Consider the following 27,494-nt stretch of genomic DNA (forward strand, 5'->3'; position numbering starts at 1 on the left):
ACCCCACACTTTAGTGTAAGTAAACTCGTAGCAGACAGTGTTCCTGTACATAAATCACGGCATCACAGTATTTGCCAAGGGCGTACGCCGGCCTCTGTGGCCTTGACCTAGACCTAAACACCGTTACATAGCGGCAGGGAGGCGGGGTGGCGTGGTCTGGTGGCTGTAACATTCCATTAACAGCGCCCGCAGCTTACAGCCGTTAAGTGGAGCTTGCGGCCAAAGCTTTTATTTCGAGAAAGTTAGCAAAGGGATTTCCGTAAACAAATATTATAGATTGTTTTAACTGTAATTAATAAAAACAAGTTCATAATACTAGATAAAATAATAGGTTATTGCATGCCATAACACAATACCGCTCATTGTAGTTCCTCTATAAAAACTCAATGTTTTTCCTCTGAAAATACTATCTACCGACAGTCTCCACTCCATGCCACATGAGTATGGAAAAAGTCTAGCGGCATCATTAATATTTCGTCCATCAGATGAGGTTTTTCTATTAATTGAAGTCCCTCAAGGGTACTAATCTAGAACTACCCTGGAATACAGTTTTAGATTTTATATTCGTCTCGCAGAATAGATCGTATAGCGGTCTCGGAAATACACTGCCGATGAATAGAATAGACTCAATGCATTTTCTATAGAAAAAGTATATTTCTTCAATATTCCATATTTCATTCCCTAATAAAATTGAGCATTAATTCATAAATCAAATTGTAAAACGAAAAATGCATTGAGTATCTTCTTTTGATCGGCAGTGTATTCATGCTTTTCCCATTATTAGACTCTTTTTCCTATTTATTTTCATTATTAATGGACCTACATACCTCAATGCTTCATCCTTTGAAAATGACTTACCTCAAGTCATATTTATTTTCTTTTAATTGGGATTTCAATTCGATGATTTTTTGATTTTTGAACATTTTTTCGATGTACGCAGTCTGAGTGTTGTATTGAAGTGTCGCTTTTCTGAAGAACAAAAATTTGAGTTATTTCAATTGAATTTGATTCCTTAATCTTTTTTTATGAATATTGCCATTAGTTTTTCCACAAATTATGAATAAAGATTTAATAGAAATTCAAATTCGTCTTTTTCTTTGGATTGTGCTGTAAATATTATAGCTTTTACGTTTTTATTCATGAAAGAAACAAAAATACAGAGAAATATGAGATTTTTTAATTTGGAACTTCTTTTGGACCATTTGAAGGAGCAACGCCAATTGACAACCTTTCGACATAAAGGATAATCTGACGACGAATGATTATACAGGTATGTTTAGTTTAATAAAAAAATACAGAATTTGCTTTGATGTGTACATATTTACCTCTATAAAGATATGCAGCACCCACAACCCACAATTTGTCTCCTTGAAATAGATTGATGGAAAAATGTAAGGGACTTAAGATTCAAATTCCCCGCCAAACTTAACATGCCTTTATGTTAACAGTCTGAGGTGTTTCATTCCACGCGCCAACATCCACTCTCTCTCTCTCTCGCAAGCTTTTCGACATGATAAACAAAGAGAACGAACGGCAACAACGAAACGGGATTGAAACACGGCCACCAAAAGTTGTTGTTTTTTCGTGCCGTCGAGACGTTTCGGTTTGCTGATTTTTTGTGCATTCGAAGAGGAAACTAAGATATTTTCTGTGCTTCAGAAGATCGGAGATTCTATCTGAAGCGGTGAAAAAATCAATCACAGCGGTGCCGTCGATCCAAGGAGCAGAGAGGAGAGTGAGTGCCTATTGCTTTTTCATCGATTTTGCCCCAATTGTTGCCTCACAAATCAGCAGTGCGCAGTGCCACTCCTACAATTCATCTCTTTCTCCTTCCCACTGTCTTTCTCCTTATCCTACTTTGTTCGTTTTTTATGCATATTTTCCATTTGAATATCTCTGTAACTGGTTCTAGCAAAGTGCCGCTGCCTTATTCTGTTTTGTGTAGTTCTTCTCCCTCTCTCTTTTTGTTTTATTTGATTGCCTTTTAGCCTCTCATTCGTTGCGGCAACCGCGAATATACCGGCTTGTTGTCATCTGTGCGGAGAGAGAGCAACCAAATAGACAGTGAGAAAGAGAGAGAGAGGCTGCTTGAGAGAGAGGGTGACTCAGTGAATAAGCTTGTGGTTGTGTGAGGTTATGCGTGTCACCGTTTGGAATTGGAACACGCGCGTGTATTACTGGAGACACTGGCGTCCAGCAATATTGGGCCGGCACACCCTCGGTCTGATTGAATTGCTGCATTTCTCTTAATTGATACGAACTTCAAATGGACGACTACGCTACCCAGCGCTCGCTCGCCAACTAGCCCCAATTAGAGGTTTTTCAGCTGCTTTCCACCCATTTCTCTGGATTGTGGGTGCACCAGAGAATGACAGAGAGAAAGAGAGAGCGCGAGAGCAGGGCAGCTGTCCCGGACCAGCTGTTCTTTCCAATTCCCGCGCAATTTGCATTTTCAATTGCAGGCGACAGCAAGAGAGAGACAAACACATTATGCAATACGCATTCATTTAGCGTGTTATCATTTTTTATTACCGCTGCTGTAACTAGTTTCTGTCGGAACACATCACTAAGGTTAATTTTCACACACCAATTTCTGAAGGTTAACAATAATTCCACTAGGGGTTTGGGGTTCAATTAAATTTCGGCCTCACAAAAGGTGGCTCGCCCGCATAATCCTGGGTATCTCCTCACGTGAACCAAACTTTCAACACCCCTCTTATCAGACCACTTCCATTTAGTGGAAATGGAAATATTTCAGAAAAATGTAATACATATGTAGATATCGATTTTCACTAGTTATTGTAGATTTTATTTGTACTTTATGTTATTAAAATATATCTGAGGACTGATATACCCGCCTTCGTATATTGAGGGATCGGTCGAAGGAGAAGATTTCTTTAGTATACAATATGAATACGTGTTTCGCCGGTCCCGTGATGTAATAGCTCTGGTTCATGAAGTCAAAATATGGGGAAATATATGGATATTAATATGTAAAATGGCCCGACCCTATATGGGATCCGACTATTACATGGAAAATGGCTTATAATTGAATTGTAATTACCTTACAATCTTTACATCAATACGTTAATTGTCAGATAATTATTGCACAAGTAAACGATAACAAATTGCAAAACAATAGTTAATAGTTGATAGGTATATACATATATATATATTTGCTCCCTTTTTTGCCTTTGAATACGCTGAAAACCTATACAAAAATGGGTATGCCACTTTTCACAATATCAGATGTAAGAATGAGAAGTTTTTGGGAATGCAAATGAAATATTTTTTATAATCGTAAAGTAGTTATATTTCACACAAAAATAAATACTAATTCATTTTCCCTCCGGTGATGTATTCTTATATTTGTGTCTTCAAATCATGTGTATGTCGGCATACTTGAGAATACATTTCATTCATATCCATTGAAAACTGCCTCTCAAAAAAATCTTTCAACAGGGTAATGACCCGAAAGACTCAAAAAAGCTCGATAGGAATTGGTTGGTATCCGAAAAGATAGACGTTTTGCCATCGAAAACTTATGGCAAATCCATTAACCAAAGCACAGATTTGGCAATTGCTTCAAGAAATAAGGTCTCAAGTCCTATTAAAGCGTTTGCAGGACGCTTGTCAGGGCGTTTCAAGGCCGTAATGAAAACCAAAATGATCAAAAACTATAAATTAAACTCCAAGAAACTTGTAGAACATTTGACATAAGTTTTAGTTTAAAATTTCGTTGGTTATTTCCATGAACAGCAGATTTGATGGGTTCTTATAAAACGAAATATTAAAAACAGAAGAATGCCAAGTGTTATAGGATTTGGGTATTTACAATTTTGAAGATTTGGAAAAAATTTCCCAAAAAGTGTTTTCAAAGTTGAGAAGTGCGGCACTACTGTTTGCATGCACACAGCTGTATGTCTGCATTTTAATCGTTGTTAAATTCATTAAGAAACTGGTAATGCACACAACAATTAAATCACTGCAGGGAAAGAGCAAATGTATTGAAATTCTAGGGAAAACAATTGTATGTACAAATTCCCTAAAACAATTTGTTCCCCTTCAAAGCCTTCTTCGGGGCCTCAAAGTTGTTGGAACCTCTGAACACCTATGCATACTCGTACTCGCATGAATCCTAATTGCTAAAGAATTTCACAAGTGGGCCGCATGCCACAGTCGCGTGGCTGTACCAGCACCATCCGATAAAATCGATCACAATGGAATTGGATCGGGTGGAGAATGGTGAAACCGTTTTGCTAATTCGATTGATCAACGGGGCTTAAAGCTAAAGCGTAGTGGCTATCATAATGGAATAATCGTGCCATTTACACCTGTGGCCTGGCCAAGTGGCAATTGGTAATTGGCAATTTGCGTTTCTAATTAGTTGCATCCGTGCCAGCAATTTATGCTCGGAATGCGACTATTGGCAATTGTTTAGATAGTTGTCGCCCATGTGACGAACCATCGTGCGGACCACGTGCAATCGTCGCCTCTGGCGCCCCATCTTAATTGCCGATTGATTCCCACTCGCAGTCTCCGAGTACAGTCTGCATCACTTATTGATTGGCATTCGCATACTGTTGTCGTCTGGTGACCAGGCAAGACCCTTCCTTGGGGATAGTCATGCCTAAATATAGCAGCACTTAGAATTTCATTAGTTCGATTAATGACTGCGATAAGATTAATCCCCAATGTAATTCAAAACACAGGGGATGGCAGGAGATACTCATTGCATTTGTTCTATGGAACTTGGAGGGGATCGAGGACTACAAAAAACACTTAAAAAATATTAGAAAATATACACCCAGAGAAAAAAGACCTGAGATGAGAATTATTGATACCAATATAATAGAAAGAAAGTTTTTTCACTGACATTTCACCATTAATATGGAAATATTTTATGTAAATATATATCATATATCAAATTAATATATGTGATATTTAAAATAAATATATTTCCTTCAAATTCAATAAATATTTTATATATATATATAAATATTTTAACATATTTCATTTAAAAATATATTTAATATATAAAATTAAATGAAATTTCACATTAAATATATTTCCCATAAATGATAAAAGTTTCCCTACGTATATTTTATTTTATTTTATTATATTTATTTATTTACAAAGACTTTTTTACATTTATTTTTAGATAAAAGTCTGTTTGGTTTGCACTTAAAAAATTATATATTTAAGTTAAATATGTTTTTAATTCATTTTACTCTGTAATTTTTCGCTGAGTGTATTGCTTGTAATGAATTTTTGTTAAGGGAGTAAATTTTAAAATTTTGCGATAAAAAAGTCTAGATTAAATTAATTGATTTTGAGATACAAAATTGATTTCTGCAATAAAAAAATGTCTAAAACTATTAAGATTTATTCTGAGCATTTACGAGCTCATATTCATGGAATGCGAATTTTATTACCTTCAGGCTTACGTGCTTTATTCTAGCATTGAATCAGGACATGCCCTAGTGGAACGACTCTACGAAAGATCTAGGGACAAGGCAAGGAGATATGTTTTTTAACCTGGTTTTAAAAACCTTTAAGATACAAAATTCTTTGGCAGAATTTACTGTCTTATATGCAATCTTCCAAACGAGAGAGCTGGGTACTTCTTTGGCTTTAATATTTGTACAAAATACTTGAGTAATTTGTTAAATTTTTTGCATTGAACATATTTCATTTTGGTGCACTCGTGTGCACCGATGTTGCATATGGGATGGCGGATGGATGGGTTTGGGGATGGGTCTGTGGATGGGACAGAGAGCCAGATCGAGAGCGAGTGCCTGTCATAAATTTAAGCGCAATTTGTTTGTCTTGCATGTCATTTTGTTGTCCACAAAGATTTCATATTTTAATACGCTCTCAGTTTTCTATTATTTATTCTCGTTTCATGACTGTAGGAAAATATTTTTAATGGGTTTTACAGCACGTGCCATGCCGTCTGTTTTTGTGGATGTGAGAGCGTATTATTATCGTGTTGTGATTGTTTTTAGAATATTTGCAAATATTGCAGCATAAATTGTGTTTATAATTTATGACAGATTATTAAAGTCTGCAGCTGTTTTTGGGCCTATGCTTTGATTAAAGATTGGGAAATATTTCTGTGTGGAATTTCGAAGCCAAAACAAACCTCTTCCCGCCCCTTGACTGTCTCAAAATTTAGAAGTATCTTTGAAAAAATACCAAAAGAGGGAATATTATTTTAAAAATAATTTAAAGATTTTCCACAACATGCCCTATTAATTTTTGTTAGTTTACTCTCCGGCCGCTTGCTTGATAAAAACATCCTTATTTATGTTGTCGTTCGCCTAATTTGTTGCAACAGGTGCCACACGAGCGCCTACCTCAGCTGCACTCCTCTTGTGGCATAGAAATTGGCGGCATCTCGACGGCCCGTGTCGGTGGCTGGTGGCTGGTGGCCGGTGGCCTCGGCTGCTCATAATTTATATGCATGCGGGATAAGTTGTATATTTATTGGCATGAAGATAAGTTATGTGGCCGGCCGAACATACGAGTCTCATTTATTTTTGGGCTGCCTTTTTGGGGCAGGCAAAAAATAATAATAAATTATTTGCACATTTACAAATCAAAATTTATGTGCTCTAATTATTTATTATTGCTCCCCCTTCTCTTTGTCTCTTAAATGTTGGATTTTTTGATGGAAGATTATTGCTTAAATTTCGTAATCCCTTATTTAAATTGTACTGCATTTTCCCCTCTTTGAAGTTTCTAAAGTGTTTTTTTATTTGTTTTTACAGATTTTAAGGATCCTCTGGTAAGTAGAAGAACATTCTCTGAAGGAACCCCCATATGACGAATGTAGATCAAGTATTTTTGAATAAAAATTGCAAACATAACTGGCTTCTCACACATTTAGATTTCCAAATTATTTATTTATATACATATTTATAAAAGAGCTGCTCAGGGTTTTTGTGGAACAATGTTTTCTTATTGCCATATTTTTATATTCTCAATAAATCATTATCTCCAAAAACTATTCATCTTTTTGATAAATACTTTTTATAATTTTTTTTTTGTTCTACCTTTCTTTTTTGATTTTTACTAAAGAAATATTTTCTCTTTTCCTCATGGAGGTATTTCCATTTAAGCAGCATTTTTAATGGCCATAAATTGGAATGATTCAGAATTGCTTTTATTGATAATTTTGGCAGGAAATTACATTAAAATTATTGTGTGATTAAAAAGATCTAGATCTGGGGGTTTGCTCTATTTCCATGGATCCTTCGAGGACTATTTTCTGTTGCTTTTTCCACTTTAAGAATTCCTTCCATTTCCTTAAACTTTTTTATTGGAGATGTAAATTTTTTTTTTTAATTTTTGGTTTGCTGTGAAGCTGCTCTGCGAGAGAGAGAGAGAGCGCGCGTGGCAGGAAAGGCAACCACGGGACTTTGGATTCTTTAGTCTGGTACTGAATGAGCAGCGGATTAAAGGATTCCACACAAAAATTTTTTTTTAAACATTATATTTAAAACCCGATTAGAAGAATTTTAAAATGATTCCCGGTAATCATTTTGTAAATAAAATTGTAGTACTTATAGTAAATATGTAAATCAACACGTAATTAGTCATCGGTATGTGGGAATATTCTAAAGTCATCAAAAGAGCACGCTTCGGTGGGATAGGACCCGATCGGATCGGGACGGGACGGGACGGGACGGTATGGGGCCAGACAGACGATGAAACGCATTAAACAGAATTGCATTGCACAAAAGTCGAATCTAAATGTTGATCTAAAATCGAAATTAAATTGAGATGGCAGATGGGAGATAGCAGGGCGTGGGGGTGGTTGGGGAGTAGACGGGTTCCTGGGTCACGTTCTGCTCGGCGCTAATCGCTCAATTTGCCTCACTGCTAGCACGCGGAAATGTGTGGGAGGGCATGAGACCGAGACCGAAACAGAGACAGCGGCAGCGACAGCGGCAGAGACAGCCCCAGTGATTCGTACAGTGGGGCCATGCTAATTAAATTTCACTAGTCGCTATTCCGGGGCACGGCGCCGCCCTCAGTCTTAATTTGTTTGCATGCTCGGTCGAGCGGAAAAACAACAACAAATTGACATAATGATCATGTTTGAGGATCGTCAGGGGACCGGGGTACTGAATGAATAGGTCGGTGTCTGCTGACAGACATACGTTTAGAGATCTCGCTCTCTCTCTCCCTCTCTCTCTCCTTCTCTGCTTTTGTTCAATTGGTATTTTGACTTTGAACTTGTGTTGTTTGCTTGTAATTTACAATTTCTGCACAGGAGGGTCTGCCTGTCAGAGAGAGGGCTGACCCCATTGTGCACGATCGCTACAGAATTGTGTGCACCATTTCCTACCCACTCAACGTGACGTTTAACGTTTTAAATTTAGCCACAACAAAAAAAAAAAAAAAAACACGGCGAGTGAAAGAAACCAAAACCAAAACCCAAGTATAACTGTGCTCCGGGGCTTAATATGGACCGACATTTCAATTGCGATTGCTATTTTTAGACATTGTCATCTCTCGCGCGTCGCGGGCTTAACGATTATTTTGCATATTGACGAGGCAGGCTGAACGGAGAGAGAGAGGGGTACGTACGTGCCCCGGGCCTGTGTGATTTGTGGCAAGGTTAACCTGTATTGTATAAGAAATATTTTATAATTGAGATGTGAGCATCGGTATTCTCGTGTCCAAAGTAGAACTGGAGATATCACATACTCGTACAAATATGGAACAATGGTGAATATTGTTGATCGAACGAATGATTTATACGGATTATATTCGATGCAGCGTGTCTGAAATAATTGTCATTTAATTGTGTTTGGTTTTAAATTCAGACATTAAAAGCCTGTCTTTAGTGCTAAGCCACTCTGGGAGAGAATGTAATCGGCACTATACTTTTTAAGCACCTCAAAAATGTATCAAAATCGGAGCATGTGCCATATAAAGGAATACATATCTTATAGATCTTATTTTTTCACCATTTTAATAAATTCAAAATTTAAAATAATATTTATTTCCAAATTTGAAGACAAAAAAATATATAAATTAACAAAAAGTAATTTAAACTGATTCAAATTAATTCTTTTTTAAAATACTTCATTTTATTTTTCTCTTTATTTTTTCGAGCTTTAAAAATATAACAAATAACTAAAGATAATTTAAACTGATTCACGGTCAAATCTTCACAAACATTTCATTAAATTTCTGAGATAAATAGTTGAAATAATTAATTTTTAATTCAACTAAAACTATAAAATCTCTCCATTTTATTTTCGTATTTACCCCGAATAAAAAATTTAACACATAACTAAAAATCATTTAAACTGATCTACAAATATTTCATTCCACTGAAAACTTGACTTATTATTATTTTTGTCACATATGAAATGTGTGTTGCACAAACATTTACTTCCTGCACTTGGACGGCGCATTCTGTGGCTCATTGAACTGCAATACCCTCGAACTCTGTATAACATTTTGCTCTCAAGAATATTGATTTATTTTTATTTTTTGCGAGTGCAAAAGACCCAGGCGTCCTTGCCTTGACAGATGGAGGCAGACAGAGCGGAAGATCACATGAAATCTTGACCAGCAAATTGAACTGAACGTGTGAGCTATGATTTTGGCATATGAGATATGGCACATGGCAAATTTGTGGCATTTTTTTGAAAACTCAAAACGTACTTTTGTTTATACAAAATGTATAAAGTTTCATGAACCCCAATGGTGCACAAGGGTATGATGTATGTATTACCGACAAGGCTGTAGATAATGGCTGTCCATTTGTGCTTGTGGGGATCCAAGAGAATCCAAGGCCGCTTTGGCTACAAATCTACCGGATTCTACAACGACTGGATTGGTTTTCGGTAGTTGTCCCACCAAAAAGATACAATAAGTATCTTGCTGTACAACCACTCGATTGTGTGGTTCTTAGTTCTAGTTTTTACTCTCTCATTCATAAGTTTTGTCCCTCATTTTGATGTCACCGACACCGACACCGACACCGACGTCACGCCAGCGAATATTTGGCGAAAGCTTCCACGACACCAATAGATCGGAGGTGCCAGGAACGCACTCAACCTTTGGCCCGCCCACGCACGTGTCATATAACATTGGGCGCTAATTAAATCGGGGCTTTCGGTCTTTTGTGTGTCAAAATTTTTGAGGGCGTTCGATCACTTGACTCGTGTTGCCGGTGCGCATAAAAAGTAACCTCCTACGTTTACAGACACAGACACAGATATACGCGTGTGTACATAGATACAGATACAATTTGCACAGCCTGACAAATTTCACACATTTTGCTTATTCGCTTTTGTTAGCTCGGATACAATAAATCCCCCTCGAAAATGCGCATACAAAAAAATCGAAAAAGAAAGCAACTTGAACTATAAACAAGAATTTAAAAATAAATTTCCTCTAATTGTTAAAATAATACAAACATGAGTTAAATGCGCATGCCTTTCCAGAGGAATGCCTTTCCAGAGGAATGCCTTTCCAGAGTAAACATGGGTTAAATGTGGATTAGGTAGGGTTAAAGCTTCCCAGGGAGGGAGAGGAATATAACGTGAAGCTAAAAAGGAGTAGAGATAAAAGAACTAGTTCCATTTGTACAAAGCTGCGATTTGGGGTAAAATAAATTCCGATTTAACTCTAGAAACGCAAGAACGATAATGTTCGTTTTCGAACCAGTTCAACATTTTTAGAACTCAATCTCTTGGAAGGTTTTGCGAAAAATTATGGAGTCTGCTAGCTACATCGGTTTGCTTCTGGATATACCAGAACTGTTTTCATTTGGAACAATTTCCAAACTCAATATTTCGGTACCAGTTCTAAAAAATCAGGTATTTGATTGATAGATTTGGTATGAACTAGTTCCGAAATACAATTTTTGATGATGAAAAATTCTATAAACAATAAATAAAATCTGTATGACTTTTGGCCAGTTTCTCGACTTCGAGCTAACATTTCTCGTACCGAAAAAGTGTTGGAAAACGAAAATTTGAGTTTCTCAAGGGTTCATGCGAAAGTCATGCCGGTTCGGAATTTTTCGGATCGACAAAAAGGTGAAGAAGAATTTTAGAAATCCCAACAAAGAAGAAGAAAAGGCACTTCACATTAAGCAAAGCATAAAAAGCGCTGATGTTTTAACCAAAGCAAACCTGTGTTTTGCACAGAACAGCATATTTGTGCGCTTAACAGCACCCTGTTGTTCTTTTTCGTTCCCACAAATTACAGGCCTGGAGAAAGCCGAACTGATTTTCCCACAAGTTTATCGGGTCGTCAATTTTTTCGGACTTAAAACTAACGGGCACCTTAATTCGGAGTCGAGTAACCTATGGAATCGTTGAAAAATCAGCTAAAAATCATGCATCAAGGAAGCAAAGGCGTTAAATGTCCAATGAAGTGTTGGAAATAGTCTTATTCGAAACATCAGACAGAGAGGATTGCATGAGAAAACAAAATATATTTTACAAGATTTACAAAAATTTTTTTTTCCAAATTCACTGATAAAAGAGAACGACATGCTGAACGTTTACCACACCAGAAACTCAAATCCTTCGCAGAACCTGTCGCGTAAGGAGATCATAAAATGGATTAACAGTACCCTGAACATCGATATCAAAAAGCTGGAGGCTCTGGGATCCGGCGCCGAATACTGTCAGCTGTTTAACCAACTCCATCCGGGCACCATAAACCTGAAGAAGGTGAAACACGGTTCACATCTCCAGGCGGACTACCAGGCCAACTTCCTTTTGCTACAGCGGGCCCTGCAGAAGGTGGGCGTGGACAAGGACATCCAGATCGGCAGGATGATTGTGGGTGGCCGTCGCGAGAACTTGGACTTCGCTCAGTGGTTCAAAAAGCTTTACAACCGAAACATTGACAAGCAGGACACAGTCTTCCAGGATGTCTCGGAGCCCAGCAAGCCGTCGTCCAGCAAGCGGTCGTCCAGCAAGCTGTCGTCCAGCAAGCGTTCGTCCAGCAAGCTGTCGTCCAGCAAGCGGTCGTCCAGCAGTACTGTAGTTCCATCTCGGACCTTCAGCCAGCGATCGGTGTCAGTCCTTTCCCGAAAACATCAACCAGACTTCGTTGGTGTATTGATGCGTTCGATGTCTGGATAAATATATCGTAAAGGAAGCTTATTTTTAGCGATATTTGAGATTTTAAATCTCCTTAGAATAAAATTTCATTAAATTATTTTTTCAAAATGTTCTGAACTGGAACTGGAACTTAAATATGCAAATAGGTATTCCCCAGCCCCAAAGGAATTTCCATTTCAATTTGAAATCAAAGTCAATCACTCATTCATATTACTTAATGGGGGGACAGCCGAGCTTTAGCTATAAAGCAGCCGCCGCAACAGACACGGATACAGTTACAGATAGAGCTATAGATACAGATACAAACACAGATATAGACTGGGAATTACTACCACTAACTAACTAACGTCAACGCCAACGCGGCCCGGCGATGGAGGCGGCAAAATTTCGCACATTTTGCACAGGTTCCGTCCCCGTCGATCGCCACCGTCGCCACCGTCTGTCTCGACGCGTCGCTATGGATCGTTATGGCTGTTATTGTTGCTGTTTTCGTCGTGTTCCGCCATTTGTAGAGCTCATTTAATTTTTATTGTTGTTTATTGCTTAACGAAAAAAAAAAAAAAACCTTTTCATTTTAAATGTTTGATTACAACGATTTGTGAAGTTCAGTCGAAATTGTGATTTGCGCGCTGGAGGAGCGACCGCCGCCGTCCGTCGTCAGCCGTCAGCAGTCCGATCGCGAGCAATGCGATTCTGAATTGCATTCGGATCGAATCTCCACAATCAATCGCAATCGCCAGTTGATAGCCGCTCTGGCCAGGACGACGCCTCTCCTCAAGTGTCCTCCTCGCGTGTCAAGTGTGAAGAAACTTCAGAAATCTCAAATCGAAAATCGTGAAAAATACATCAATTTTGAAACTCCAAAATGCAGCTACTCAATTTTATGTGCCTCAAGCAAAGTGGGTTTGCAATTTTATTTGATTTAAGCTTCCATTTTGTGTGTGTGTTGTTTGGTGGAAAAAAATAGAATGCAAATTTCCATTGTGTGACTAAATTAATTTTTTATAATTTCGTGCCCCGCATTTGTCATTTTGTAAGCCACAAATATGTACATTTATCTATATTTATCTATACCTGGTTATAGATAGATTGTAGGTTTAGAAATGAGTGGCAAGTGTGGAGTGTGCAGTGTGGGGTGTGGAACCCTAAGAGGTGTGCCACCTTTTAGGGGAATTGCTGGAAAAACTCATCCTCTGACAGTGATTTATAAATACCTCAACTAAGGATAATTAAATTTGAGAATTATTGTTGTTATCCGATGATAAAAATGTCAATAAAAAGTGGATTGATATTCCACATTCCGTTAAATATTTCAAATAAATGGCATCAATAAATCATCTAGGAAAACCATGAGGAAAAATAGAATTCAAAACTGTTTTATTTCAGTTTTGATTAAAAAATATTTCCTACTAAATTTAATATTAGCTATATGAATATTTGAGCTATATGAATTTCGAACACATCGCAAATGAATTTCGAAAAATATTGTGGCTGATCAATTTCTAAATTCCATTAGTAATTTTAGTCACTTATTGGAAAGATCAAGTTAGATATTTATTCCCTATTTTAATATTCTTGATATTATTTTCTTGAAAGGCACACATTTAATTACTCATTATCCTTTGCTTGGACTTTCCCATTTTCCATAGTTCCCATATATCTAAAGAGTCTTAAGATTTAAGAGATTAAAAAGTGTTTACTTGTTGTTGCTTTCATTTAATTACATATTTCATGAAATCTTTGATTTGATTGATCGTGGAAAATATACAGAATGTAATGCCAAGATCGAGACATTAAAAGATCTTAATTCGCTTTCAAAATGCATTAATCAATGCCAGTGCTGAAAGCTGTAAATGCAAAGCCAGATAATCAATTATTTTTCCACACGAAACCTGCTGAAAATTTGCAAAAACCAGAGATAAAATCCAAACAAACAGTCGCTGAGGCACTTGGCACGACCCAGCACTCATATGTAATATTAAAACATATGTACATATGTGATGAGTATATATCATTCTTAGCGGACGATTACATTGCAAATTGTGATGATAATACGATATTGTATGGTATGATATGCCATGCAAAAGCTCGTTAAAGTGTCAATATTAACACCATTATATGCCTTCACATGAATTACAATAACCACAAATTAAACAAACATATAGCTTATACAATTTATTTCGTTTCATCCATTATAATGAAGCTGTCGAATATTTGTAAATGCAAATCCAAAATCTCATTTGTTGTATAATTTTCCACTGATTTAAGGGCAATAAATTTGTTTAAGTGTCTGGTAGATTCGATTTTCTACGTTAAATGGCTAATAATATTTGCTTTAAGTAGGTATAAAATAGATTTATAGTCGAGAGCTTCACATGGTGAAGTGTTTCCGTTAATGGGGGTTTGTGGTCAACCCCTCAACCCCCCCGGAGACAAGTGGATCACGTAGTTTTGAGTCACCTTCTGATTTGGGAAGACTAATCAAGTTTAATAGGTACATATTACTTCCGTTACTAAAAAGCCATCAATGTGTGATTCAATACTTCCAGAACTCTGATTTTTCGTAGCAAATTGTTACATGCATTATTCTCAGTGTATGAGCTTCTCTTCCGTGCTTTGATCTTGGTGCAGAGAGCGTGTTGGTGAGAGAGCGCGAAGGGAGAGAGATGATCGAAGGAGCGAGGCAAAACGAGTAAGCTCGGTGTTGCCGAGAGCGACAAAGAGAGAGAGAGAGGGTTATGTCTTCAGGTAAACAGTCGTGGGAACGAAAAAATCTTGACAAAGGCTCAAAGAAGAGTATTCATTTTCATTCATTTCTACCTTTCCCGATTCCGATTCATTCCGTTTCATACTCACGCATACCTACGCATATGACGCTGATGACGATCACCTTTGCCGGCCGCCAACCCCAGTCGTCGGCTCATCCTCCTCCTCCGATCATACACCACCCCTGTGATACTCCGCCATGGCCGAACTGCATTGGAAATGATATGCAAACATCTATGGGAAGGAGACGATCTATAAATAGAGCCGCCACGCAAAAAATGGGAAATGTGTGTATGGGTGTGTGTCTGCCTTTGCGTGTTGTGTGCGATTTTTATTTTTATATGTCTTCGGGTCCAACGATGGCGCATTTTCATGCACAGCAGAAAAGAATTTCACGCCATGGCCAATGCAGACTACTGATCCTATAATTTCTCTACAACCACAATGTCTGAAGATATGTATATGTATGTGTGCAGAGTAAAGCCCCACGAAATTATACAGATATGTAGATATTTCCATATGGCTGGTGTGTCTCTGACTTTCCCCCTTTTTTGAGGTCTATTCTACTCTCTACGGGTTTGTGAATGCAATTTACAAATTTTCCATGATGGCTTTACGTACGTATTTTTCGGGCTTCCCTCCACTTGTCCCCACCACAACACAACACTCCCCACCGCCCCACCACCGAATGGAACAATTAGTATATTATCCAACCCACAGAGAGATAACCAAGTGGAAGGGACTGGGAGTCCATTTGGGGTCTGGGTGCGGTATAGAAAATACGTCAGCTGTATCTATGCTCTACTTTTTTTTTGACTCTTTATTGTTGCTAATTGTTCCCGTTTGTTGTTGTTGGAAACGTTTTTCACTTATCGTGCGCGTCAGAGCAAATAAAATCTGAGTACACAAAAAAAAAGTGGAAAGAATAACCAAAGGAAAGGAGAGAAAATACTCGTTGGTAAAATGGTCAGTGGAAAGAAGAAACGATTTTTTATTCCAGAAAAATTCCTCATTTTTTGCATAATATTTCTTCTAATTAATTTTAATGAATGGAAACTTATTTTAATTAAAATTACACTAACATATATTTAAAAATTAGTTATTGTTTTTACTAATGAAAAACAGTTCTTACATAATTCATTTCAAAGAAATGGTTTCCCATAATTAAAAATGTCCAACATTTATCATGATTATGCCCACTGTGCGGACTATCACCGCTCTGCTCTCACTTGCTTGGTTTTCTCTCTCTCGGTTTCTCTCTCACTCTTCTTCGTTTCGTCTCTTTTGCCATGCCAAACGGCAGCACAACCCACCCCCCGCCCCCCCCTTGCCGTAAACGTTGTTGCTGTTGATATTTGCTCAATACATTTATTTTTGTATTTTCTAACGAATGCTTGTTGTTGTTGCTGTTGCCACATGCCTGCCCCGCCGTCCTCTGCGGCGGCCCTCCCTCCAATCAGGCCGTTGGCGCACTTGTTACGCGCCGCCGTCGCTGACGTTGTTGGACGGCTTGGCCTGGCTGCCGCTTCGAGCAAAAGCTCATTTGTTGCGCGGCGTTGGATGAAAACGCGTCGAAATCGCGTGAAACGAGCGGCTGAACGAACGAAACAAAAACGCCAGCACCCGAAGAAGGCGAAGAAAAACGCGCGCGTGCGTCGAGAAGGAGAAGAGGAGGAGAACAACAACAACATCAAACACAATGTAACGGTTTCTTCATAATTTTGCGTAAATTGTTTTGATTTCTTTTGCGTGAAATCAATAAAAACAGAAATGAAAATTTATTGAACTCTCCGCAAGTGTGTGCAAGTTTTGTGTGTGTGTGTGTCTGTGATGATGTTGAAACGAAATCAATTTTTTTCCACTGTACGCGGTCGTGTGACAACGCAGACTTGTGCTTATCATTTGCACATGATCGTGTGACTGCACCTCGCTCGCTCTCTCTCCATCTCTTCCCACTATCCTCCTTTGGTCTGTCACTCTCCTCCTTTGGCCCCCCGCCATCTCTTCCTCACTATATGCACCCTCGTTGAGGGTATAATAACTGCCACGCACTGAATGTTTTTTTCAAATATTTTTTCAAAATGTAAAAATATTGTTGGAAGGTCTTGTGGTTCCGAAAAAATTAAACAAAACTTAAACCTAGAATATTATAAGGATAAATTTGATTGTCATCTGATGAGTGTAGGTATCCATCGATCTGTAAGGGTATTCAAAGCCTTGCCAACCTACGTTTCTGGTTTGGGTTTTGATATTGATTTATTTTGACATTTTCTAGGCGCCTCTTGGGTAACATTTTACTTAGAAATATTTTTATTTGCTTTGCTTAAATTAGCAGCCACAGGTCCCGTTCTCCCGCCATCCCTCCTTCCCTATTGACTGTTGCCAAGTGTTTTGTTTTTGTTTTTTTTTTGTCTCTGCCGGTTTTAGAGGCGTTTCCTGTACTCTTCGTCTGCGTCGCCGTTTTGTTTGTTGTGTAAACATTTTTTTATACCTCTGCTTCGTATTTTATTTTATTTGAGTTTCCCATTAGAATACGGTCCCCAAAAAAGTTTTAAATTGCGAAATTCAGTTAACCCCCAAAAAATATATAGTATGTGTCTTTGTGTGTAGTATCTATGTATGTGTAATAACAATTGCTGTTTGCCTAGCTGATGTCGGTTTTAATTAAGTGCCGGCACATGACACGTCCGATAACTGGTGGCTTTATCGCAGTTTTCGCCTTGTCATAGATATCTTCATGGAATTTTAGTTGCACTCATTTGCTACCCATTGGTAAAAGGGGATATTTATAGGTAACAGGGAGAAGGAACAATAGGGAAAAACCTGTGCCAATGGAAGAGTATTTTCTGTATTTTATTGTCAAAAGTATAGTCTAAAGTTCTTTGAAGTGAATCAAATAAATCCAATGAGAAGGTATCGAAAAATATACAAACATACATATGTATATATTTTTTATGGGCTTTCTTCCAAGTTTCATCGCAATTTCGGGGCAGGCCTTATCTCATTATGGGACTACCGAGTGGTACACTCCAGCGACTAAGTGGAACAATATCATTATTATAAACATTTTAGCTCAAAAGCTAATTACGATTTCCACACGTTACTGTTGTTGTTGTTGTTGTTGTTGTTGTGGATGTTGTTGCTGCTGCTGCTATTTATAGCTCAATGCGGTCATTGGTCCCTCGCTCACCTCCCCGGCTCTCCGGCATTCCCCACATTCAGCTGAGAGTAAAACGCTTTTTATGCTACATGGAACAAAAGAGCGACATACAGAGAGAGGGAGAGCAAAAGAGAGCACGCTTACAGTTGACCGATCGCCAAACAGTCGCGGGCCATCATATGGTGCACACTGCTCTCGTCTATTCATAAAACGAAACCTTATCAGCGAAACGTGGAAAAATTTAGCATAAGAGCGGTTCCCAGGGGGGTGTGGAGCGGGGGAAGCTGCCAGTTTGACATGTGTTGGGCGTTAAAATATTATTTATTGTGCCAAAACGTGCGGGTAATTCCCGGCTTCATCAAAAAAGTCGCAATAAATTTTCAAACAAAACAATTATAAAACAAAAAATAATGAAATATTCCGAAAAAAAAATGCAGTTTGTTTTTGGCAAAAACCTTAAGAAATATTGAAATATTCCGAAAAAATGCACTTTATTTGCAATGATTGAATTTTAATAAATAATAATAGTACATTTTCAGCGCTTAATTAAATTTTATAAATTTAAGAGTACAAAAAAGTAATTTTTCTAAAAATTTTAAACATTGAAATGCATGAAGGAAATTGTTTAGCAATTAATTAGCATACAAAAATGTTGTTTAATTTTGTTAAAAAGTATTGGTTTATGGCTAATGTACCCCTCATCGATGATGCACTGACTTTCCCATGCCACATTTAGATAATGACTAAGAGAACCAACCATGGAATAGGCCCTGACTCATACTTTCCCCCAACCCCCCCAAAAATCAATTCCCATTTAATATTTTGAAATCAAAATTCCAATCAATTTCAAAATCAATTTCGGCTCCTCTTTCCAACGACTCGACATTTTATCCATGAAATGTTCAAGAATTAGAGCTCGTTTATCTTGTAGACTTGTTGTTTTATGAAACCCATTGACGATAACCAAAGGCAAGGCCCAAACTTTACCCGAAATTTACTCTTTGCTCTATTGCAGAGGTTGCGCACATCGCCAACAACAACAACAACAACAGCAAACCCGCTTCGGGAGCCAACGAATCAGTTGCCGATCCCAGAGATAGCCGCATCTTCGGTTGCTTTGTCAAGAAGGAGAAGCACCAGGAGGAGCGTGAGCAGCCATCAGAGGAACAGCAGGACTCAGGAGCCAGAGAAAGTTCCCATTCGGGCAGCTACAACGTCCAGCAGGAGGAGAAGCGATCCAGCGTCAATCTAGCAGGAGGATATCCATCCATCTATCGGCAGCAGGACGAGGAATTCCATCCACCCTGTCAGGAGAAGCCTCCCCAAAAGAAAGATAGTTTCGTGGTCTGCAAGCAGCCCAAACCGAGAGGCAGGCAACCACAGCAGCGCTCCCAGAGCCAACCGGCGATATCACAGCAGCCCCGCCGACGTCCAGGGACACCGCCACCGCACGCCGCCGCCACCGCCACCGCCAAGAGCATGACCTCCATACCCGCCACCCTGTCCAGCAACAATGTGGCCGCCGCTGGAGCGGCCAATGTGCCGGAGAAGCAGCCGTGGCCGAACTCCAAGGACGACTACGAGCTGCGGGACGTGATCGGAGTGGGCGCGACCGCGGTGGTGCACGGGGCGTACTGCATACCGCGGAACGAGAAGTGCGCCATCAAGCGGATCAATCTGGAGAAGTGGAACACGTCGATGGACGAGCTGCTCAAGGAGATCCAGGCGATGTCGTCGTGCAACCACGAGAACGTGGTCACCTACCACACATCGTTTGTGGTGCGCGAGGAGCTGTGGCTGGTGCTGCGCCTCCTGGAGGGCGGCTCCCTGCTGGACATCATCAAGCACAAGATGCGGACGTCCAACTGCAAGCAGGGCGTCTTCGACGAGGCCACCATTGCCACGGTGCTGAAGGAGGTGCTCAAGGGCCTGGAGTACTTCCACTCGAACGGCCAGATCCATCGCGACATCAAGGCGGGCAACATCCTGATCGGCGACGACGGCACCATCCAGATAGCCGACTTCGGCGTGAGCGCCTGGCTGGCCACGGGCCGGGATCTGTCGCGCCAGAAGGTGCGGCACACCTTCGTGGGCACCCCCTGCTGGATGGCCCCGGAGGTGATGGAGCAGGACCACGGCTACGACTTCAAGGCGGACATCTGGTCGTTCGGGATCACGGCCATTGAGATGGCCACCGGAACGGCGCCGTACCACAAGTACCCGCCGATGAAGGTGCTCATGCTGACGCTGCAGAACGACCCGCCCACCCTGGACACGGGCGCCGATGACAAGGACCAGTACAAGGCCTATGGCAAGACATTCCGCAAGATGATCGTCGAGTGCCTCCAGAAGGAGCCCTCGAAACGGCCCACTGCCAGCGAGCTCCTGAAGCATGCCTTCTTCAAGAAGGCCAAGGACCGCAAGTACCTCACCCAGACGCTGCTCCAGTCGGGCCCCAGCATGGAGACGAGGGTGCACAAGGCTGCCAAGCGGCAGCCGGGAGCCTCCGGTCGCCTGCACCGCACCGTCACCGGCGAGTGGGTGTGGTCCAGCGAGGAGGAGGACAACGGCGGCACTAGCGGCGGACGCAAGCATCCCTCATCGGACTCCGATTCGGAGGATCGGCCCATGAACCGGCTGGAGCGGGCCGACTCCTCGGACAGCGACCGAGAGGACCCCTCGCCCGAGATCACGCACAGCGTCTCCTCGGCCACTGTTACGCCAGCAACGGCCGCAGCAGGAGCACTGAATGCCACTGCCGCCCCAGTCGCCGCCGCCAGCACCCAGGAGGTGACCGCGGGCCTGGCCCAGATGCCCCTGCCCAGTGAAGAGCGGGGCGGCGAGGAGGCACCACCCGTCAATCTGGTGCTGCGGATGCGCAACCTGCGCCGCGAACTGCACGACATTCGCTTCGAGTTCATGGTGGGCAAGGACACGGCCGAGGGCATTGCCACCGAGCTGGTGGATGCTGGCCTCGTGGACGCCCTGGACACACAGCCGATGGCCCAGCACCTGGACCACCTGATAGCCCAGTGCGCCACCATGAAGACGATCACGTTCCAGCTGAGCTCGGGCGTCCAGCCCGGCGAGGTGCCCGACGAGCGTTCGCTGGTGGGCTATGCGCAGATATCCATCACGGACTAGGACTAGGACTAGGTCGGGCTGCCCGGCGGCCCAGTGCCTTAGATGCAGCTCTACCCTAGACCGGCCGCCCGCCCGCCCGCACGCTCGCTCCATCCCTCAACCAAACACACACACAATCCTCGCCACAAACACCTCCCAATCAAGCGCGCCAGTCTCTGATACGTAAGGCCAGAGGAAAGGGCCAGGAGTCCAGGAGTGGACCGGAACCGGAACCGTAACGTTGCCGTTGCCGTTGCTGCTTTTAGCACTAGACTAGAACTAACTGTAAATGCTAGTGATAGATGTTAACGCGAGCCGATCGTTTACTATAGAAATTATCGATGTATACACATATGTATCTTCTCTATATACGCCCCTACCTATATACTATATATCCATATATATATATATATATGTATATCTAAAGCGCATTGTAATTACTCCATGTGTACTCCCCCCACGCCCCCCACGCATAGCTACCCTTTCCCCCTCTGCTAAAGTAGCTAAAATAGTTCAAGAACCGTGTACTTATTCGTTTTCGTTTCGTTCGTCTTTAAGTAGCGCGCCCTCCCTACCACCCCCCCCACCCTCGCCCGCTCTGTATATAAATCTGTTTTTTCGATTAGCCCGTTGCCCGACCCCGGTCCAGCCCTGCCCAACCAGCCACAATCCCCCGCCCCCACCCACCAGGCGCCTCTAATTTATTCTCTAGCAATCGTAAACCCTAATTTGTAAAGCCTAGCGCCTAAGTCTTGTTTTGTTTTACTCTCTCCCCGAGCCCAACTTTTATTTTATACTATTTTACTCCACTCGTACTCTGCTCCACGAATCCTGCAAGCACCCTTAGTCGATAAGCCTGCAACAGATGCAACACTACACTCTAAGAGAAACAACCAGTAGGGCGCCCCCAGGCACAGTTGTGGCGACCAGTCTACCCTTAGTCTAAAGAGTAATACATACTTTATATAATTCAAGCTCTGTAACTACGATGAAGTACCGTAAACTACCCATAACTTTAGAACACTGAATATTATTAAAAAAAAAAAACAAAAAACACACATCATTTAGTAAAGAGAAAATCACAAAAAAAAAAACAAAAACAAGAAACGAAAAAGGATTTTAATTTTTGTGTTTTTATTGGTCTCCCTATCCTTCCCTTTTTTTTTGTTGGAAAAAAAACTGGTGAAAAATTCGATCAATTCCTGCTCTTATTTTGCATCTTTGTATCTCATTGTTCCTCACATCTTGGGCAGCTCCCCAACCCATCTTATATGTATCTATGGTCCTGAAATTGTGTGGTGGAATTTAACAAGAAGCCAGTATATGCCTGTAACTTTAGACTTATTAAATTTTAAATTGTTGAAACGAGAGTAAAACTAAAACTAAAATTAAACATTTTAAATGCAAAGACCTCTTAGATACTTAAACAATTATACGATTATTTAATCGAGCAATTATTATAGTAGAGGACCGACTGGATTGGGATGTCCCCATTGTATACGAGAGAATACGAGAAATTTCGAAATAAATATTGCATTTGGTTCCCTGAAAAAAAAAAACATCTACGATTGTCCTGTCAACCTCTCAAGTTTTATTGTTAATTGTTTATTGAACAAATTTGCAGCCATGTCCGACTATTTTGAGGAGCTGGGCCACGAGCCCACCGGTCCGGAGGGGGCCAACGACTTTGCCAAGCACTACCGCCGCCTGCAGGTGCTGGCCATCATGAACGGCATCGACATCGACATACAGGTGCCGGAGGCCTCGAAGCGCGCCATCGCTGCGCTGCCTGTGCACAAGGTCCTGGAGGCCGAGCTGGGCGGCGATCTGGAGTGCGCGGTGTGCAAGGAGCCGGGCCTGGTGGGAGAGGTGTACAAGATTCTGCCGTGCAAGCACGAGTTCCACGAGGAGTGCATTCTCCTGTGGCTGAAGAAGGTAATCGTTGGGTATTCCATTCAGTCCAGTACTTAATCGATCCACCTGCAGGCCAACTCGTGTCCCCTGTGCCGCTACGAGCTGGAGACCGACGATGCGGTGTACGAGGAGTTGCGCCGCTTCAAGCAGGACGAGTCCAACCGCCGTGAGCGCCAGGACAACCTCATGAATTCCATGTTTGGTTAGAGAAAGTGCTGAAATTGTCATTTGGTTAAGGGAAATAAAGATTGGTATGGTATGAGCCTGTAACGTTTTAATGGCTGGGTGGAACATGGGATGCATGGATTGTGTTGCCTTTTCCAAAACCGGAAGTTGATACAGTACTCGTATAGCACTCGTATATACTAAAACACAAAGCAGCTGTGGCACTTTCCGTTGAGGCGTCACACTATTTTGGCAGGTCGACAGGGATCCGGGAAATCATTTACATTCGTTTTCTAAAGCATTAAACACATACCAAAACAAAAACACGTGCAGTCATGTCTGACTTCAATGACGATCATTTCCCCGGCGTAACCGCGAATGAGAGATTCAACAGGCAGTACCACCGCCTGCTGTTGCGGGCCGTCATGAATGTGGACATCGAGATAGGCATACCGAGGGCCACCCAGGACGTCATTGCTTCTCTACCATTTCGCAAGGTTCGGGAATCGGAGCTGGTGGGCGTCGACCCGAAGTGCTCCGTGTGCATGGAGTCCCTCCAGGCTGGTGAGATATTGAAGAGCATGCCGTGCAAGCACGAGTTCCACGATCAGTGTCTCATCCGATGGCTGAAGGAGGTAACCACGCATGTGCGATACGGGAATAGTAATAGTATCCGATCTTCCACCTGCAGTCCTACTCGTGTCCCTTGTGTCGCTTCCAGCTGAAATTCCAAGAGTTGACCTTTACAAGAGTGACCCACGGGCACCTGGCACCGGTCAACCACCCCCTAGTCCACGTCTACGGGCCCTTCCGCCGCAGCGAGGCGGGGTCCCTCCGTCGCAGCCTGACCGGGCCCAGCCACCGCAGCCAGGACGGATCGAGGCACCGCTTGCAGGACGACTCCAACAGCAGTGACCAGGACGACTCCGACAGTAGTGACGAGGAAGAGTCCGGCCGCAGTGACCAGGACGACTCAAACCCCAGTGGCCAGGTCGGCTCTAACCCCAGTGGCCAGGCCGACTCTAACCCCAGTGGCCAGGCCGACTCTAACCCCAGTCACCACTCTTACCGCAGTGACCTGGACAGCTCCAACCGCAGTGACCTGGACAGCTCCAACCGCAGTGACCAGGACGACTCCAGCCGCATTGACCAGGCCGACTCTAACCTCAATGACCAGGACCACTCTAACCTCAATGACCAGGATCACTCTAACCTCAATGACCAGGCCGACTCTAACCCCAGTCACCACTCTTACCGCAGTGACCTGGACAGCTCCAACCGCAGTGACCTGGACAGCTCCAACCGCAGTGACCAGGACGACTCCAGCCGCATTGACCAGGCCGACTCTAACCTCAATGACCAGGACCACTCTAACCTCAATGACCAGGATCACTCTAACCTCAATGACCAGGCCGACTCTAACCCCAATGACCAGGCCGACTCGGACCGCCGATTTTATTAGACTGAGTTACATTCGTTGTCATTTTGTATGTGAGAAATTTCATGTTGAATAATTATACAGGCAAATATGATATGGTAGAGCACACTAATGGGTGGGCGGAGGATCATCGCTGCATTGTGTGTATGCAACTAACTAAAATTCCCTTGGAATTTTTAAATATCTTGTGATTTGTATAGTTTATCATCGCAAAGATCACCACTAATAAATATCTAAAATTAAATTTTGGCGCCTAAACAATAGACAAAGGGTTGACACGTATATAATTTGTATAACAAGTATCGCAAAAGCTGTCTATTCTGCCTCTAGTCCGATATCGATAGCAAATGCGGAGCAGTGGAAAAATGCTATTAGCAAATCTGAGCAAAAAATTGATGGATGGCAACGCTGGCTGGCGCAAAAGGTTTAAACAGTGCGCAATAATTTAAGAAGTTACTAATAAAACTATTGATCAACTTATGAATATTGATCGAATACATAGAAATGTAGGAACTTGCATATAAACATGCAGTCGATATTTTAGAACTTCACAAAACACCACCTCGAATATTGCAGCCCTGTGCGGCGCAAGGTGGGAATTTCTGAGAGTATCAATGGTCTTCCCAAACAAATATCCATATATCGCCAAAGAAATATCACTTTCAACAAAAAATATATATCGATATTTTGATCTATGTTTATTAGCAACCCTAAAAGTGCGGTTATTTCGCATATTTCTATCTCGCACTCTACTTCGGCGTCGTTTTGCTATTACGCCTGAAATTGTCGCGAATTTGGTGCAAACTTTCAATAAAAAAGTATTTATTAAGTGAAATATTAAGCCTCAAGTAAACGTTTAGTGTTTTGTTGGCAAGATGTTTGCCGGCGAGATCGGCATGCAGCATTTTGATCGCCAATTTGTGGCGGGCCTGCTGAAGAAATTGCTGCGCTGCCCAAAATGCCACAGCGACTATGCCCTCAAAAGTGCTAAGGGATACGGTAAGTGTTTTCTCTGAATTAACTATTTGATTAGTTTTCGTGTTAGTTGGGAAGCTATTGAAAAGTATTTTTTTGTGTGCCTGGGTGCGTGTGGGTGCCTGGCGCCCATGAGCATGTATGTGTAGCGTCTGTTTGCCGAGTGATAAAAGTCTAGCCAGGAAAAAGCCAACATAAAAACCGCTGCGTACAAAGTTGCTTTCTTAAAAAGCATTTAATACACACATCCATACACAAACATGAACATATAGCTGTTGATATATATATGTATATGTATATACATATGTACACACGCTCTAATATTTCCAGTGGAAAGGGGAAGCGCATTTAACAGTTGCGTGGAATGTTGCCGAAGAACTTCGTGCTCGGCATCAATATATGTGTATATGCATGTTTCGTTCCAGTCTAGCTACATATGTATGTACATATGTAGAAAAAACCCACAAATAATTCGCGATATTTTCTTTCTGAGTGGGAAAAAAATTCAAGTCCCGTTCCCGTGAAATGAAAATATAGAATTGCCTAATTAATAAATTCAATATTTTCCCTTGAAACGCATAGCATCTCAAAAAGCAAAAAATACATCTTAGCGGAAAAAATGCTGAGCCGGCAGCACATTTACCGTTACACACATATGCGTCGTTTCTCTTTGTGGCGATCTTCTAAACATTTTTCGCTTATCTTTGGCAGAGAACCACCGTCCCTTCCTGCTGCCCTGCGGCCATAACCTGTGCGAGAACTGCCTTAAGAACGGCGAAAAACTGCATTGCGCCGTTTGCTCGGAGCCGGCGCCGCCGACCATTAACGTACAGGATTTGAAGGCCAGCTCCGGCTTGCCGTACCAACTGGACTACCATGTGATGGGGGAGCTGGCTGACTTGGAAAACATGCCCCGTTCATCGGCGAGTCATCAGCAACAGGTGACGCAAAGCTTCGAAGTGTGCGTCAAGTCGAAGTGCTGCGAGTGCATCAGCAGCGTGGCCACGCGCCACTGCAAGCAGTGCAACGCCTTGTACTGCAAGGGCTGCTACGAGGCAGTGCACAAAAACAGTCGCGTGCTGAAGGCGCACGCCTTCAAGTCCGTGAAAGAGCCCTATAATCCACATAGGCGCATGTTTGTGGGCAGTGACGTCTTCCTCATGCCCTTCCAGATGAAGTGCAAAGTCCACCTCACGCAATACAACACCTACTGCCGAGCTTGCAAGATAACCATCTGCGGAGAGTGCGCGGGCAGTATTCACGCGGGACACAAGGTCCAGCAGCTGTCGGAAATAGTGAGCACATTCCCCTCCTGTTAATCCGCTGCTAATCGCTCTGTTGTTCCCTTGCAGAATCTCCGCTCTGTATCCGAGATACCGGCCTGCAAGCGCTCCCTGGAATCTGCGCTGCGCAACATCCACAACGGCCAGGCGGTGAGTACACACTAGTCAGATTTTATTTCACTATCGCTATAGGTCTGTCTGCATATACGATTCGTTTACGGCTAGCTATTTACAGTAGGTACTTGCTTGCTAAGAATAATTTAAGGCATACGATTCTCATTACGAATATGGCAAGCTTTTGCTCCGCTCTCAACGGGGGTCCTCTCATAATCAGGCACTGGGCTCCTTGATGGGCATCAGCTGGCCCGTGTCGCCATCTGTTTTGATCTCAATCACCTCCAGCTTCTCGACGCTTACTCTGGTGGTCTCCTGCTTCTGCTCCGCCGCCTTGGTGTCGCGCAGACTCTGCAGCTTGTCCTCCTGTTCCTGCTCCTCGCTGCTCTGCAGGGCCGTCGGCTCCACGTCAAAGTCAGCGTCAGCGTCAGCCTCTGGTTGCGGCGTGG

General features: G+C 42.0%; 4 protein-coding genes across 8 annotated transcripts in view; all 4 read left to right on the forward strand.

Annotated features, from left to right (window-relative positions):
- Positions 1–1,610: 1,610 nt before the first annotated feature.
- On the forward strand, positions 1,611–23,333 carry LOC6588512 (E3 ubiquitin-protein ligase RNF181 homolog). 5 transcript variants are annotated; one of them, XM_026984373.1, is made up of 4 exons: positions 1,611–1,735; positions 6,774–6,790; positions 22,781–23,091; positions 23,143–23,333. In XM_026984373.1, exons 3-4 carry the CDS (start codon positions 22,783–22,785, stop codon positions 23,275–23,277), a joined length of 444 nt encoding a protein of 147 aa, XP_026840174.1. In that variant the 5' UTR covers positions 1,611–1,735; positions 6,774–6,790; positions 22,781–22,782; the 3' UTR covers positions 23,278–23,333. The 5 variants fall into 5 exon arrangements, 4 of the variants coding, with proteins under 4 accessions (XP_026840174.1, XP_026840173.1, XP_026840172.1 ...); XM_026984372.1 differs by lacking the exons at positions 1,611–1,735; positions 6,774–6,790 and adding an exon at positions 12,758–13,006; XM_002013804.2 differs by lacking the exons at positions 1,611–1,735; positions 6,774–6,790 and adding an exon at positions 16,415–16,574.
- Positions 11,422–12,207, forward strand: LOC6588533 (microtubule-associated protein RP/EB family member 3). The gene has a single exon (XM_002013802.2). The coding sequence runs from the start codon at positions 11,529–11,531 to the stop codon at positions 12,126–12,128; it is 600 nt and encodes a 199-aa protein (XP_002013838.1). The 5' UTR covers positions 11,422–11,528; the 3' UTR covers positions 12,129–12,207.
- A 120-nt stretch (positions 23,334–23,453) lies between the features above and the next one.
- LOC6588453 (dentin sialophosphoprotein) lies at positions 23,454–24,697 on the forward strand. Its single transcript, XM_002013805.2, has 2 exons — positions 23,454–23,870; positions 23,927–24,697. Exons 1-2 carry the CDS (start codon positions 23,571–23,573, stop codon positions 24,695–24,697), a joined length of 1,071 nt encoding a protein of 356 aa, XP_002013841.2. The 5' UTR covers positions 23,454–23,570.
- An 831-nt stretch (positions 24,698–25,528) lies between these two features.
- Positions 25,529–27,494, forward strand: part of LOC6588598 — a 70,063-nt gene continuing 68,097 nt past the window's right edge. The window contains exons 1-3 of the mRNA XM_026987039.1: positions 25,529–25,672; positions 26,360–26,943; positions 27,001–27,081. Coding sequence (XP_026842840.1) covers positions 25,549–25,672; positions 26,360–26,943; positions 27,001–27,081 — 789 coding nt within the window. The 5' untranslated portion in view covers positions 25,529–25,548. The remainder of the gene's footprint in view (positions 25,673–26,359; positions 26,944–27,000; positions 27,082–27,494) is intronic.

The sequence above is a fragment of the Drosophila persimilis genome, unplaced genomic scaffold (genome assembly GCF_003286085.1).
Source record: "Drosophila persimilis strain 14011-0111.01,24,50 unplaced genomic scaffold, DperRS2 tig00000000-arrow-pilon, whole genome shotgun sequence".
NCBI lineage: Eukaryota > Metazoa > Arthropoda > Insecta > Diptera > Drosophilidae > Drosophila > Drosophila persimilis.

Bases quoted from the DNA above. Each gene is read 5' to 3' on its own strand.
- LOC6588533 (XM_002013802.2), top strand. From the start codon at position 11,529: ATGCTGAACGTTTACCACACCAGAAACTCAAATCCTTCGCAGAACCTG.
- LOC6588512 (XM_026984371.1), top strand. From the start codon at position 12,973: ATGCAGCTACTCAATTTTATGTGCCTCAAGCAAA. The intron at 13,007-19,048 runs GTGGGTTTGCAA...GCTCTATTGCAG, and splicing joins TTTTATGTGCCTCAAGCAAA to AGGTTGCGCACATCGCCAAC.
- LOC6588453 (XM_002013805.2), top strand. From the start codon at position 23,571: ATGTCTGACTTCAATGACGATCATTTCCCCGGCGTAACCGCGAATGAG. The intron at 23,871-23,926 runs GTAACCACGCAT...TTCCACCTGCAG, and splicing joins TCATCCGATGGCTGAAGGAG to TCCTACTCGTGTCCCTTGTG.